Below are 15,787 nucleotides of genomic sequence, written 5' to 3'. Positions count from 1 at the left end.
AATACAACAAAATTGGCTATAGATCATGACTTGATTTTGCTTGTTTTACAGATTAAAGTTCAATTTGATGGATAGATATCTCTTACCCTCCAGTAGAGAGAGTAGCATCACCACCATGTCCTTCTGCAGATCCAGAAGCTCTTTCAACAGACCAATTTGACTGGAGTCCTGTTTCACACAACCAAATTCAGACAAAATAACATATCAATCCACAAAATGTCTTAAACTCTTAGTGACAAAGAACATAAAAAGACCTCTCAGTTCACATATATTGCTGGTACTCCATAGTTTTATGGAACCATGAAAAGAGATGTACCAAGAATACCAAGTATTCTGATCAGGCTAAATTTTAGTGGCATCTCTGGCATGAGTTTTATTTTTTGGGGCAATGTGGGAGATGGCACTACTGGGACAAAGTCCACCTACTCTCAGCTTACCTCAGAATGCGTTCTACTCCAGAAATGATCCTGGGTTTGCGTTTATAAACAGATACAAACATAGCATGACATACTGTAACCTATCACAAGGACATTTAAAGATGGATATGAAGACAAATCAGCCAGAAGCAGATGTCAACTCTGGCATGAATGAAGCAATCTGATCTCATGGCGAAAATGTACTTGTGGGAACTTTTTTGTGAGATGGGAAATACGTACCAATAAGTACATATCACTGCAGTTTCCAACAGAAATTCCCACTGAGTGGCACTAAAAGAGTGTTATTTTTTTTTCCCAGAACAGATGAACGTACATATGGTACGGTTTATGGTAAATGCTAGATGGTATACATCTGTAGAATAATTACTGTTTTTGCATTATTGTAAGGGGTAGGTTTAGCATTGGGGTAGGGTAGATGTTAATAAAACACAATCTAATAGGTAGAAATTTTAGTTTATTATTAGTTTCCGGCCATAACTGTATCAACCACATTTTATGTGATGTTGGTTTTGAATGTGTCACTGCAGTTCTGACTTGAAATGTCTGTTGAGTGGCACTATAACTCTAATGCTCCATAACATTCTACGTTCTTTTACACCTAAGCCTAGCATGGCATTTTAGCTTGTTTTTCGACCTGTCATCTTTCAGCTCTTTTATCATGAGTTATCATGAGATTTTCACAAAATTTGTACCCAAGGATTCTGCATCCTAAGTCCAATTCCATGCTGAGCTACTGTGCAAACTTGTTACATCCGGTGTTCTGACAATTTGTACTACCCTGTCATGTGCGTCTATCCCAACCCTAAACTTACCCTTATAGTATTAAAAATACAGTGTTGGTAGCATAATCTGATATGTAGCACTATAGGTGTTCACTTATTGCTACGTATTTGGCGTCTCGCGAAAAGTTCCCACAGGTACGTTTTCATTATGAGACCAGATTGGAATGAGGACTATCACATCAGTCTTTAAGACTTTGTATCAGCAAAATACTGCCATAAAGTGACGTAATATGCAATTCCCATTATTAACAAAAATATCCAGGAATGCCAGCAGACACATAAACAGTCTTTTATACAGAACAGTATCACCAATATTACACACGCCTGCAAACACAGTATACTCACTCAACATTTATAACGACAAAAGAGCACAAAGGCCTGCACATACACATTAAGAAAGATTGGATGTATCTCACAAAACCTTGTTGATAATTCACCACAAATTCAAAAGAAAGAAAAAAGAAATGGTATATTACTTCAAAGAAATGAAATGAATTATAGTGAATATCATTTGGCTTATATATAAAATAATTTCATACTTATTGAAATGTGACCGGGGCGCAATCCTGACAGATTTTGTGAGATTTACAAAGTATTTTATAGATTCTTCTTTGGACTGTATGTATGTCTGTGTATGTAAAGAGTAATATGGTGCAGGTCGAGGGAAATAAATTTCCTCTTCAAGTGAGCAAAAGCAGAAACACAGCATAGTGACACCTCCCTCAGCTCCAGTATATCAAAATCAGCCCAACAAGGTTAAGACTGCTTTCGGAAATTCAACACTGATACAGTAGGAACAGAGGGAATGTACGTGACAAAAAATGCAAGTGGAAACACTTGCGCAATACAACACATAAGCAATACATGGAAACAGGAAGCAAAGAAACTGTTCTGTGTACTGTGTACATGTGTGGAAAACAGTGCAAAAGTGCGTAAGATGGAAGCAAAAACAAAGATCCTTACGCCATTTCGGAGTCCTGGGTCAGGGTGCATCTGGCAGGGTTACACATCAGAATAAAAATGTTACCGATCAACATTTTTAATGCATTTTTGTATTTTGTATTGATTTTGAGATCTCCCACTCTCCAGATGCATACATTTGATAGTCTCTCACTTCTGCGTATGCAAACAACCAGGGTAAAGGGTTATGTTGGCATCTTTTAGGCCTCACCTATCCACCTTATTTTTCCGGTAAAAGTGGGCGTGGCCATTTGTAAGTTTTATGGGTGTGGCTTCTGGTCTCAATTTTGTGCAGCAATTTTTGGCTGTACAAAACAGCATGATTTTCAGCTTAAAGGAGAAGTCCACTTCCAGATCAACAATTTACAGATAATGTACTCATCAACCTTGTTATCCAAGATGTTCATGTCTTTCTTTCTTTAGTCATAAAGAAACTGTTTTTGGAGGAAAACATTTCAGGATTTTGCTCCATATGGACTGATATGGTGCCCGAGTTTGAACTTCCAAAATGCAGTTTAAATGCGACTTCAAACGATCCCAAATGTGGTTGTAAACGATCCCAGCCAAGGAAGAAGGGTCTTATCTAGTGAAATGATTGGTTATTTTCATAAAAATAATACAATTTATATGCTTTTTAATGGTCATGGTCATGTCAGTTAGGGTATGTTGAAAAACTAAGGCTATGTCGATCGTATTTTCTCCCTCAACTTAAAAATCGCCCAATATCGCTTTTACTTTGTTAAGGGTGTTTGATATTCTTTGCATTTGCACTTTGGGTCGGAACTTCTGCAGCGATGTAGGATGATTTTGAAATGATTTTTGAAGTTGAGGGAGAAAATACGATCAGAGTTTTTCAACATACCCTAACTGTCTTAAGCCAGAATACACAGAGTTCTGGGAGAGCAAGACAAGACAAGCATTTGAGATTAAAAAGTATTTAAATATTGTATTTTTGTAATGAAAATAACCATTGTTTCGCTAGATAAGATCCTTCTTCCTCGGCTGGGATCGTTTACAACCGCATTTGGGATCGTTTGAAACCGCATTTAAACTGTATTTTGGAAGTTCAAACTCGGGGCACCATATCAGTCCATTATATGGAGAAAAATCCTGAAATGTTTTCCTCAAAAAACACAATTTCTTTACAGCTGAAGAAAGAAAGACATGAACATCTTGGATGACAAGGGGATGAGTAAATTATCTGTAAATTGTTGTTCTGGAGTGGACTTCTCTTTTAATATTCCAAATGTTGTGTCTTACCACAGTATTCAAATGTATTATCTTAATTATGAACACTGATTTGTAGTGCAAATAGTTTTACTGTTTACTGCACGTTGTTATTCTTCTCGTCATTTTACTGTGGCGGCTAATGAACCAGAAGTCTCCCCCATAGGCTCACTTCTGCATTGATGAGTAAGGTGGATAATGTAAGACACAACCGTGTCAATTTGTTGGTGACGAACCAACTTTGACAGGCACTGATCTTTCGCCAATCTGGAGAGGACTAATTAAGCCACACTATCTGCTATATTTACATTTTTGAAGCCTGAGAGAGTGGGAGTGATTCTCGATTTTAAAAAATACAAGAATGCAGTACACAGGTACCAGATGCGTAACAAATATTAGAACAAAATCAAACAACACAACAGAAAGGTTAAGAGAAACAACACGTGATTAAAGATTACAAGAGCATCAACATTCACCTCACGCTGTGAACATGTTCCACATTCATGGATTAGTGGTGATACTGGACTAAACATTTACTAAACATAGAATACAAATACAATCCATTCGATTACCCAGTTTGGAAATAGTTGGAATATTACACTATAAACACTTATCAACTATCAGTTAATCAATCGATAAACACCACAATCAGACAAATTCTATTCTATTTATACCACAATTAAAATTTTAATTCCAGTTAAGCTTCCCATAAAATATATGAAACTCCAAAGAAATTTAACAACCACGTTTCCCTATCCCAGATAGCACACATACATCTGCAAGATGTCTGTTAAAGATCTCTTGATCTGGAAAGCATCTGCTGTCAACAAACATCTGACACACATCTTTCAGATGCAAGTTTACATACATTCTAAATCACAAACATCTTAAAGACATCTAATATACATCTATTTGACATCTGATAGTAAAAATGTCCAATAGATGTATTGCAGATGAGCAAACACTCTAAAAAAATATGTCTTACAGATGTAAATGTATTAGTCATCTCCGTGATGTGCGTATGCTATCATGTTTTATTAACTCCAATAAGGTTTCTTCCAAATCTATAATTTATGATATGAAGAGGCAGAAATTGACTCAGGGAGTTAATAACCACAGTCAACACCAAATTAGTAAATGCATCAAATAAATAAGGACAAAATAAAATAAAATTGAATGAATGAATGAATGAATGAATGAATAAATTAGACTAAAGTGCTGAGAAAAAAATGCAACCTCAAAAACAGAAAAAATATTCTTCATTAGTCTACTCTGATCATACTTATATAGAATATATAAGTATGTACATGTATGACATGCTTTCGAGTTCTATTCTGTTGCACAAATGCAGCTGAAAGACTATAAAAATGAAAAATTGGAACATCTGAGAAAAGCTGTGGTCACACTTTACTTAAAGCCTTTATGTGCATAATAAAGGAGTACTGAAGGGTATAATGCATGTATAATGCATTATAAATATTCATAATGTGTGTTGCAATACATTATATCTTGTCGTAAATTACAACAGAATTTAAAATGCATAGTGTAACGATGAATTGATAAGTGTTATAATGTATTAACCATGGTACACAATATACACTACCAGTCTAAAGTTTTTTAATCTTTAAATGAATGTTTTAAGATTTTTAATTTTTTTTTTTTTAAAGAATTATCTTCTGCTCACCAAGCCTGCATTTATTTATTGATTTCTAAAGAATCTTGTGACTAAAGTAATGATGCTAAAAATTCAGCTTTGAAATCACAGGAATAAATTCTATTTTAAAATGTATTCACACAGAAAGCAGTTATATTTATGCTGTACTTTGGATCAAACAAATGCAAGCTTTGTGAGCAGAAGAGACTTCTTTAAAAAAAAAAAAAAAAAAAAAAAAACATTAAAATCTTACTGTTCAAAAACTGGTAGTGTACTTGATCTTAAAAATGCATTCACAAACATTTGTGACATTCTTACTAAAAAAATACAATGCATTTTTTTCTCTGATTTACTTTGTGTAAAGTTGGTGAAATTAAGCTTTGATTTTAGATTAGGCAAAACTCAATAGCAAGTATTTTAATGTTGATATAAAACAACATACAGATAATACTGATTCAGTGTTGATGGAACCTTCCCAGGAAAATTCCGGGGTCTAGGTGCAATAAAATCGGTCAATATAATAAGATTTATCAGTCACATTGGGGGTGTGTGTGTGTGTACTCAACATTTGTTCCTACCTGTGCCAGCTTCATCATCATATGTGCAAACACGTGCAAGAAGCCCACAACGGCATCCCACAATCTGCTGTGAGCCAAAGACTGCTGATTACCGGTGCAAGGACCCTATGTTGGAGAAACAAAAACAGATAAACTATACTGAAGACGGAAATTTAAAAGTCTGAAAGAGATTGACTGCATATGGCAGTGACATCAGTACCTGGATATACTCTGTCAAGCTGTTGAAAACCTGTTTTGCAACCGTCATTGCTTTAGAAAAGTTTCTTTTGCCTGGTTCATCAATGATGTCCTTCCCAGAGTAATACCAGTAGAAGTCACTGATAGACTCCTGAGACGGAAAATAAATTAATTAAGAGACCACAAAGCTTACTTAAGACATTCTTAAGCCACATTTGAATGTCATTTCACTATTTTCTGTCATTTTCAATCACTTGTCTTTCTTGTTCTCAAATACAATGACATTAACACATTTTTAAGGGTTCAAATACTTTTGGCGCTTCCGTATATACGGATGTAGAGGAAGACGGGCGAGGTGAAGCTGTACCTGCAGTCTGAGCAGATAGTCAACAGTGCAGATGATGATGTTGATCGTGGTTGTGCTGCCTGTCTGGGTGCGCAGATAGTTCTGGAAATCTGGAGGTAGATGGTAACTTAAAACAGGCTGTTCTTTCAAATAATTAGGTATTATGCATGTATACTACCATTGAAACATTTGGGGGCGGGAAAGATTTTTTAATACTCACCAAGGCTGCATTTATTTGATAGAAAATACAGTAAAATAGTAATATTGGGAAATATTACAATTTTTAAATAATGCAATATATTTTTTAAAACGCAATTTATTTAGGCCTGTCAAATCGTGATTAATCGCATCTAAAACAAGTTTGTGTTTACCATATACTTAGAATATTATGTGTGTGTACTGTGTATACTTCTATGTATCATATAAACACACGTCTATTATGTAAACACAAACTTTCATTTCAAACGCGATTAATCACGATTAATCAAATTGATAGCCCTAAATGTATCATTTTTGTGGAACCCATGATGCATTTTTTTAGAATTCTTCAATGAATAGGAAGTTAATTTGCAAATGTATTTAAATTAGAACTCTTCTGTAATATTATAAGTGTCTTTACTGTCACTTTTAATCAGTTTGATTGGTGAATAAAGGTTCATTTCTTAAAAAAAGGTGTATAGTGTATATGTAGTGTATATGCAAAGGCACAGGGTCTAAATAATTAAATGCTTTTTTACTCCAGCAAGATATTAAAGGGGTCATCGGATGCAAAGTTCACTTTTTCATGTTGTTTGAACATTGATGTGTGTTGGCAGTGTATGTACAAATCTATTATACAAACCTATAATTATAAAAATCCATGCAGTGGTTTTTAAGTAATCTGTAAAAATAATATCCCCTTTTTCAAATCGAGCCATTCTCAGTTGTGGCGTCACACCAACGGAGGCTGCTCCCACGATAGTTGATTGACATGAGCGTCTTACCTCAGATCAGCTGTCACAGTCTGACCTCCATTGTTTCAATGCCGGAGCAGGCATGTAAGTTAGACAAGAATATCTCCGACTGAGCGATTGAGGTGTTGTGTTGCTGGATGTAATAATGAACGTAGTGGTCGTCATTTACTCCCAACATCTGACCCGCTGAAGATGCAGTGGATTACGTTTGTTTGTGAAGGGAATGCACCTCCCGATCTACATATATTCGTCTATGTTTGCGCGAATCGTGATCCAGCTTCACTTACAGCAGAAATGAGTATAAGGGTTTTTTTATGAATCTTTGCGATCGCCTTTCCTACTAACCCGCTAGTTGGCACGTTTAGCGGCTAAATGCGGCTAAAGTAAACAGGCTCGTCACTCCACAGAGAGAAGAGAGGGGCGGGCCGAGCAGAGCTCATTAACATTTAAAGGAACAATCCCTCAGAATGGGATGATTTTTACAGAGCTAGGCAAGGTAAAAAGGGTGTTGTTTTACACGACCATTGAGAATTTTTAACTAAAGTATATTATAGACTTTTCATTAAGACCCTAAAGAATCATATCAACTTGTGGAAAATGGGCATCCGATGACCCCTTTAATGTTTTTGTAACATATTTTTCTTATCTTCACTGATCTTCAAAGACTACAGTGAGTAAACAGAAGTGAAGGAATTACTTAAGAGTACTCAGAAGCATTAATCTACACCTCAGGAAGCTCACCGTTGTTGTGGCCTTCACAGAGCAGCTGCAGGAAGCGGAAAAGGTCGCAAGTGAATTCATCATCCGCCATCACTTTCTCTTCTAAACAGGAACACACACATACACACAGCATGAATGTGGGAGAAGAACTCGTGAACAGTGCGTTTTTCTGTGTTAGAGCGTGAACTACGCTAGACTTCTAAATGCAAAGTGGTTAATTGACATCAAATGCTTTTACAATTAATTTCAAAGATTTAAATGGTTAATTAGTGAACTAAAATGTGACAAATACTTCTAGATAGGAATATGACCAAACCATTCTTACGCTGATGGACAAATTTCTTCTCTTACGTATAGAGACGGTTAACACAAAAACAAAACTCCTGTCGTTGTTTACTTACCTTGTGTTATTTTAAACCCATATGCTATTTTTTGCAATCTGAATTCTGTTATGCTCACCAAAGCTACATTTATTTAATAACATATAATACTGAATAAAGAAAATAACAGCATATGGGTTTGGAACGACACAAGGGGCAAATGAATAATGACGTCATTTTCATTTTAGCATGAACTGTTCCTTTAGTATTCAGGGTGAATAGGGTATGTGTTCTGTGAGTATAACCACTTCACAGCACTTCCAGCCCCTATTAGCATGTTAGTAGAACCACAAAGACCTGCTGTGGCACATCCGTTTAGCTGTTCACTGCAGAGCAGACCAGCAAACGTGGAAAGGGGAGGCCGTGACCTGACGTCCACATTGAATCCACAGATTAAAGCCCTCCCCTCTCCCAGAATGGCAACACTAGTAGACACACACACACATTGAAAGTACGGCCACTTTGAAGGGACATTTATAACATGTATACACTAACTGAAAGAAAACGTCACTGTGTACAGAAACATACATGAATATAACAGACATGGAACATGGATGAACGCAAACAACATTGAAATGACACAGTGAGATCTTCATGGAGGACACAAATGGAGAAGAGTTTTGGTCTTCTCAGACAAGACCTAAACAAAAAAAACTGCACATAGACACACAATCATGCAAAACAGATCTACTGCACTCCTGGAGGTGTGGGAAAGAAGTGAATGGAAGGGGAGAGATGAGCCAGAGGAAGTTTGGGCCTTGGTGGATTATGGGTAATGTGGTATAAAGTATAAGTGATGGAATAAGAAAAAGGCTTATAAGAAAAAAACATGAAAAATACCATTGTGAGAAGAAAAAAAAGGTGGTCTTATAAAAATTAAGTTTTTTTTTTCTAAATACAAATACAAAGAAGAGAAAGAAATAGGAAGTAATACATATAATACACATCACACAGGTTTAGTGTCCAATATATAGTATATCAGTCCGAAAGTGAGTATCTGGAAACGAGGTTAGCTAAAAAACATTTAAGCAATTTATACATTTTAAAACAGCAAAACTTTAAAATGACCAATAAATAAATAAATAAATAAATAAATAAAATAATAATATACAGACACTGGTTACATCTTTATGAGTGCACTGCTATGTCATTAAAACACAATTCAAATAATTGACTTACAGTATCATTTATTCAATTATAAAGATTACTGTTATCATGCATTATATTTTGGCCATCTACTGTAGTTTCAGGATGCACTGGCAAGTAGGATGTGAGTCAAATCATATAACTAAAGCATTAATGAATGTTAAATCAGCAAGTTGTTAATTTCAAACTTTCAGTTACTTCCATTTAGTAGGCCTTGAAATCTTTTGAAATGCTCTCCATAAGGCTTTCAAAACTAAATGACTCCATTGGGGTTTAACATTGCTAAGCGTTTGCTAGGATGTTTTGGGACCAGATTTATGAAAATCTTCAGATAAACACTAAAAAGCTTGCAAAAATGTTCCAAAGTCTTAAAAAGTTCTTTGCATGATATAAAACTTGCAATGGCAAGTTACTGTATAATGTCAGAATTGCAAGATATAAACTCATAATTCTTACTTTTTCTCTCAGAATTGCAAGATTGCAGAAAAAAAGTAAAAAAACAGATTTTTCATCTTGCAATTCAGAATTTTTCCCCCCCAGTTGTGTTTATATCATGCAATTCTGAGAAAAAAAAAAAGTAAGATTCTGACATTATAACCTGCATATTGCCGAATATTCGGAATATAAACTCGCAATTCTGAGAACACATCAGACTTTTTTTTTTTCACAATTTTGACTTTTTTTCATGCAATTCTGTCTTTTTGCTCAGAATTGTGATAGAAACACTTTTTCTCAGAACTATAACCTATAAACTCACAATAGTGAGTTATAAATTCAGAACTGCGTGATAAATAGACTCTCAATCGCAAGTTATAATGTCAGATTTGCAAGATATAAACTCACAATTCTTACTTTTTTTCTCAGAATTGCATGGTTGGGGGAAAAAAGTAAAAATTCAGATGTTTCATCTCGCAATTCTGACTATTTTTCCAGTAACTGTGAGTTTATATCACGCAATTCAAGTTATATTCAAGTATATCTCATGATTCTGACATTATAACTTACAATTGCAGAATATTTGGAATATAAACTCACAATTCTGAGAACATATCACTCTTTTTTTTACCCCTTAAAACTGGACTTTATAACTCACAATTGTGAGTTTATATCTCACAATTCTGACTTTTTTTCTTAGAACTGTGAGATATAAACTTGCAATAGCGAGTTATAAATTCTGAATTTAATTATTTTCTCAGAATATGTTCTCAGAATTGCTAGTTTACATATCACGATTCTGACTTAACTCAGTTGCGTGTTGTAAAGGCAGAATTGCAAGATATAACCTTGCAATTCTGAGAAAAAGTCAAAATTGCAATATATAAAAGCTCACAATTTTGAGAAAAAAAGTCAGAATTGTGAGTTTAAGTCAAAATTGCAAAATATAAACTCATATAAACTAAATTTTTCCAATTTAATTTAGAACTTGCAGTTTCAAGGTTTTATCTCACAATTCTGACTTTTTAACTCACAATTGCGAGTTTATATCTCACAATTCTGAGAAAAAAGATCAGAATTGTGAGATGTAAACTTTCCTTAGTTTTTTTTATTTTTTATGGAGAGCAAATCTGGGCAAACTTTGTAAGAATGAAATGGAAGATGAGTTTTGTTGATGTTACTGATGACCATTAGTGAAGGTTAAAAAATGTTCTATAGCTAAAAACTAGATAATTTCTATATTATACAGTGCCATGTCAGAAGCTTTTGTCCTTCTGAAGTAAACATGGCAGCTCATTATTTGAGGGAATCGTTCAAATAATGCTAGATGGCTCATTTCAGGAGATAAAGAACTTGAGGAGTTTCCTGAATCTGCAAATCATTTCATGGTTTTGGTGACACTGGTCACCACAGTTCTCTGTGATCTCCTCAGAGATAACTGATCAGAAAAGAAAAGACAAACGTCTTTCTTTCCTCTCAATCAGTCAGTGAGTGTTGGAGTTACAGTAGATCTGTGATAGAGCACTCAAGGGCAAAGCGCAAAGAAACTTTACAGCCATTGCTAAAAAGCTGTTGTAGAAAACTTCTCTGAAAACAGAATTCAATTATAAGAGCTGCATAACGAGTTTCATAATGTGGAATCTATATAATTTTTTTAAGAATCATAAAAGTGTTGGCTACCCCAAAAGCTTTGCAATGACTGAAAAGTTCTCTTTTAGGTTCCCTTGAGTGCGAAATGAAATGCAGGTAAACTACACGCCAACAAAAGGAGATCTTCACAATGTAAGAGCTGAAAAAAGGAGGAAGACAGGAGGAGATGGGACAGAAGGAAAGAGGGAGTGACGATAAATATATAGAGACAAGATTATTTACCACGTTCTAGCTTGATGTCTGAAAAACAAGGAGGAAAGAAGGAGAGGAGAGGCATATACGGGGAGGTTGGGGATGGAGTGATGGTGGTAGGGAGAAAGAGAGAGAGGCAGTGAGTTGGATACCGTAGGATTGTAGGCTTCCAGCATGGGAAATATAACAGACTAATACAAACAGATACACTATGATGGTTCTGTAAGAAACAAAAATAATGTACATTAAACACTCCTACACAAACAAGTCTAAGTCTTACACATAGACAGTGGAAATGTCTCCTGTGGACCAAAATATTAGTAATACATTCGCATGATTAAGTACAATACTGCAAAAAATAATTAATCAATATTTCTGTATAGTTTTGCAGTAAATGGGTCTAAACAAAGCCTTAAAATAAGATTAATTTACTTCAGAGGAAAAACTGAAATATTAACACTTGCTTTCAAGAAATATATTGAGCTAAGCAAAATATTTAAGCATGAACCTCATGAAATGTTGTTCGATTTATGCTTAAAACAGGTAAAAAAAAATTAAACTAAATTAAAAATCCAAAACATATTTTCTGAAAACAAGTCTAATTGTCCTATACAGTTTTTTTTCTGAAGTAAGACAGATATTTTTACTAAAAAAAAGACAAAAATACTGATTAAGATTTTTTTTTTTTTTTTTTTTTTTTTTTTTTTTGCAGTCCAACAATCTTTGCGATAATTGTGAAAATATTTTATAGTACGTATGAAAATACAAAAATTTAATTTAAGGCCTGTTCACACAACTAAAAAAATAAAAAAACACACAAAATAAAAAATAACACACACGACAGATTATCATAGTATGATATTTCAGAATCAGTATGGAGAAGTTTCTATTCCTGATCAACACGTTCTCACTCTCAACTCGTCATATACTAATGCTTGGTCAGGACCCTTGGTGTCGCTTTTTGATGCTCAAGGTACCCCTTTAGCGTCACTTTTTAGCGTGCAAGCTTCTCCATTGATTTCAGTTGTTAGCCATAATTTAATTGTTTGCATGCATTTGTAAAAAATATCAATAATTTTATATACATTTATACTTTCATTGGAGGACCTAACCCCACCCCTACCCTAAACTTACCCACATCTGAACAATATAAAACACTTAACAGGCAAATGTAAGTACAGTCACAGGTATTTATTGCAGAAATTGACCATAAACAAGCATTACAAACAAGTCGTGTTGCATTCCGAGTCTTCTGAAGCTGTACGATATCTTTATGCGAAGAAGAGAGTAAAACATAAATGAAAATGATCCCGCTTCTGTGCTCACATCTCATTCAAATGATACTCCCGAACATTAGCATGACACAATCGGTCACGAGGCACACCAGAGCCAATGGCATTTCACAACCAAGGCTGACATAATGTTTCTTCTGGCGGCATTTTTTGAATTTACGCACAAACAGACTGAGCTTTACGGAGGATGGAGAAGGCGATCGTGTCTATCCCTCTAGATCATCATAGGTAGATTGTGACCTCGGAAGTCTTGGAATATTAACGATAATACTTTTAAAATAAATTATGACTGTATCTGTATCTGCCTGTTATATCCTGTGTTTTATTGACAAATGGTAGGTTTAGGGGCAGAGATTGGGGTACGTGCTCGTAAATGTGTAAATAATTAAATGTAAATAAAACTGTTGTGACTGTTTACATTGAAAAATCACACGCCAACATATATGCAATAATGGCAATATTATTACCCAATATATAATTTTCTCATGACGAAAAAATTCTCAGTGCCTTTTGTGCCAGCATTATGATTAAGTTTCTTATTTAAAGCAATGAAGGACCCTGCAGCCGAAAAATGATGCTAAACGGGCACCCTGTGCATCAAAATGTGACGCCAAAGCATCAGTATGTGACGAGTTGGAATGAGAATGTGTTGTCCTGTTCTAATTTTAAATCTTGTTGTGAATATTTTGAATTTCCAATGCTGAAAAGGTGTGAATAGGTCTTGAACTTAAGGACAATTTTCATTTCTAAAAATGCAAGAGACCAGAGGATGCAAAAGCTACATGATGTACTCAGGTGTCAGTGGTGTTAGACCTACTTGTGCCCTCTTCTGACACCATCCCAAGACCCTCAGCCTTATTCTGTCTCTCAAAGGCATTCAGGTCCAGAACACTGTTAACAAACAAAACACCTTAACATATTTCTCACATAATGTCAAAACCTAGAAGACAATTTTAAACCGGGCTCAAACTGTGCGATATTTAAAAGTCCTTTAGAATTGTATTTGTCAGACTGTATGAACATGATGATCATGTCACACTGTGGGATCTCAGTTGTTATTAATATCAGACTGTACGATAGTCAAGACGTGTTAAAAACAGGTGCGTGCAAGAAAACTCATTCGTAGTTTTACATTATCAAACTATAAATGTTCAGTGACTGTGAGCTGCATTGTACGCGGCACTGTCCACTATGCAGTGTTTATCATAAGCAAATGCAGCATATCATATGATCACGATGAGTTTATGCGGTTAGAAGAAATCTCTAGCCTTATTTCTGATCATGTCTTCGGAGACAGTTTGACATTCGTCAGAAGTCACACTGCAGAACTGTGCGCTAATTCTTCTGACACTGCCAGAATTATGTTAGAGGTAAAATTTGATTGCAACAGCCATTAATCAGCTGTCGGTGAACATGTCAAAACAGCGATCAAAGACTACAGATTTCAGCCTAAGATTTTTGGAATCTTTTAGGATTTTCAAAATTTGTCTCAGACAGGCCAAATCGTGGCAAAAATCAAACAGTGTGAGCCGGGCTTTAGCTGAAAATACTGGTAAAGTTCAACATAATTATCAAAGGAATAACATTTATCTTTTTAAAGTTAGCAATAAAATAAAAAGAAAGTGACAACCATGTACCTGCAGGTTTGCATGAGAGCCTGTAAGCTCAGAAAGAAGCCCACATCTTTCTTGTCTTTCAGGTAGTCCAACATTCTCTGTCAAAAAGACATGTTGTCAGTGTTGCACTGAGTTAAAGGAGAAGTCCACTTCCAGAACAACAATTTACAAATAATTTACTCACCCCCTTGTCATCCAAAATGTTCATGTCTTTCTGTCTTCAGTCGTAAAGAAATTATGGTTTTTGAGCAAAGCATTTCAGGATTTTTCTCCATATAATGGACTGATATGGTGCCCCGATTTTGAGCTTCCAAAATGTAGTTTAAATGCAGCTTCAAAGGGCTCTAAACGATCCCAGCTGAGGAAGAAGGGTCTTAACTAGTGAAACGATCTGTAATTTTTTTCGGAAAATAAAAATATGTATACTTTTTAAGCACAAGAGCTTGTGTAGCACAGGCTCTGGGATGCGTGTCCATGATGCTATGAATTAGTAATGGGTCACTCTTAAACGATTCTTTCATTTTGAACAAATCTTTAATGTGACTCGGGAAGAACGAATCGTCTCGGGGGAGTGATTCGTTCAGTCGCACATGCGCAGCATCCTATTAGGTTCTGTACTGGAATTAGTTCACCTGTTTCGAGTCTTCGGGTTTTTCGAGTCATTCGTTCATCTTATGGGGCTGTCACGTTATAAACGAACGACTCAAACCCGAAAACTTGTCAGATAAGAAGTGAGGTGAGCTAAGCATAGACTAAAGACCCAGGTAAACGATGAATTAATCTTTTCTCTTTCTTATAGCATTATAGTTTTGTCTTGTTTGTGGTGTGATCAACGTTTTTGTAAGCAGTAGATGTGTTCGGGAAATAACACGTACAGTTTAATTATAATTTGCTAAAATGAATGAAATGACTCCAAAAAAAACGTTCATTTTGCTGAACAAGACTCAAAGGTCCGAGTCGGTAAAATTAGCAATTTGCTTTGTAAACACTGGGTCTGTAGTTCTGCCTACATTCCGCGTGACCTTTCGACGTGATTCAATAGTACGTAGCGTCGTGAACGCGCATCCCAGAGCCTGTGCTACACGAGCTTTTGTGCTTAAAAAGTATAAAAACTTTTATTTTCCGAAAAAATGACCGATCATTTCGCTAGATAAGACCCTTCTTCCTCGGCTGGGATCATTTAGAGCCCTTCGAAGCTGCATTTAAACTACATTTTGAAGTTGAAAATTGGGGCACCAAGTC

General features: G+C 35.4%; 1 protein-coding gene across 20 annotated transcripts in view; it reads right to left on the bottom strand.

Moving 5' to 3' along the window:
- The window catches only part of ryr1b (ryanodine receptor 1b (skeletal)), a 117,726-nt gene that overhangs the window by 9,116 nt on the left and 92,823 nt on the right, over nt 1–15,787 (bottom strand). For 5 of the 20 annotated variants that reach the window (XM_051135612.1, XM_051135614.1, XM_051135613.1 and 2 more), the window contains 11 exons: nt 14,567–14,643; nt 13,747–13,820; nt 11,668–11,685; nt 7,856–7,936; nt 6,183–6,271; nt 5,838–5,966; nt 5,639–5,743; nt 5,503–5,553; nt 2,183–2,212; nt 438–467; nt 87–168 (listed from right to left, as the gene is read on the bottom strand). In XM_051135612.1, coding sequence (XP_050991569.1) covers nt 87–168; nt 438–467; nt 2,183–2,212; nt 5,503–5,553; nt 5,639–5,743; nt 5,838–5,966; nt 6,183–6,271; nt 7,856–7,936; nt 11,668–11,685; nt 13,747–13,820; nt 14,567–14,643 — 766 coding nt within the window. The remainder of the gene's footprint in view (nt 1–86; nt 169–437; nt 468–2,182; nt 2,213–5,502; nt 5,554–5,638; nt 5,744–5,837; nt 5,967–6,182; nt 6,272–7,855; nt 7,937–11,667; nt 11,686–13,746; nt 13,821–14,566; nt 14,644–15,787) is intronic. The other 15 variants (XM_051135625.1, XM_051135626.1, XM_051135632.1 and 12 more) reach the window with 7 other exon arrangements.

This window comes from Labeo rohita, chromosome 18 (assembly GCF_022985175.1).
Source record: "Labeo rohita strain BAU-BD-2019 chromosome 18, IGBB_LRoh.1.0, whole genome shotgun sequence".
Classification (NCBI taxonomy): domain Eukaryota; kingdom Metazoa; phylum Chordata; class Actinopteri; order Cypriniformes; family Cyprinidae; genus Labeo; species Labeo rohita.
This window is presented reverse-complemented; position numbering and strand designations above follow the sequence as displayed.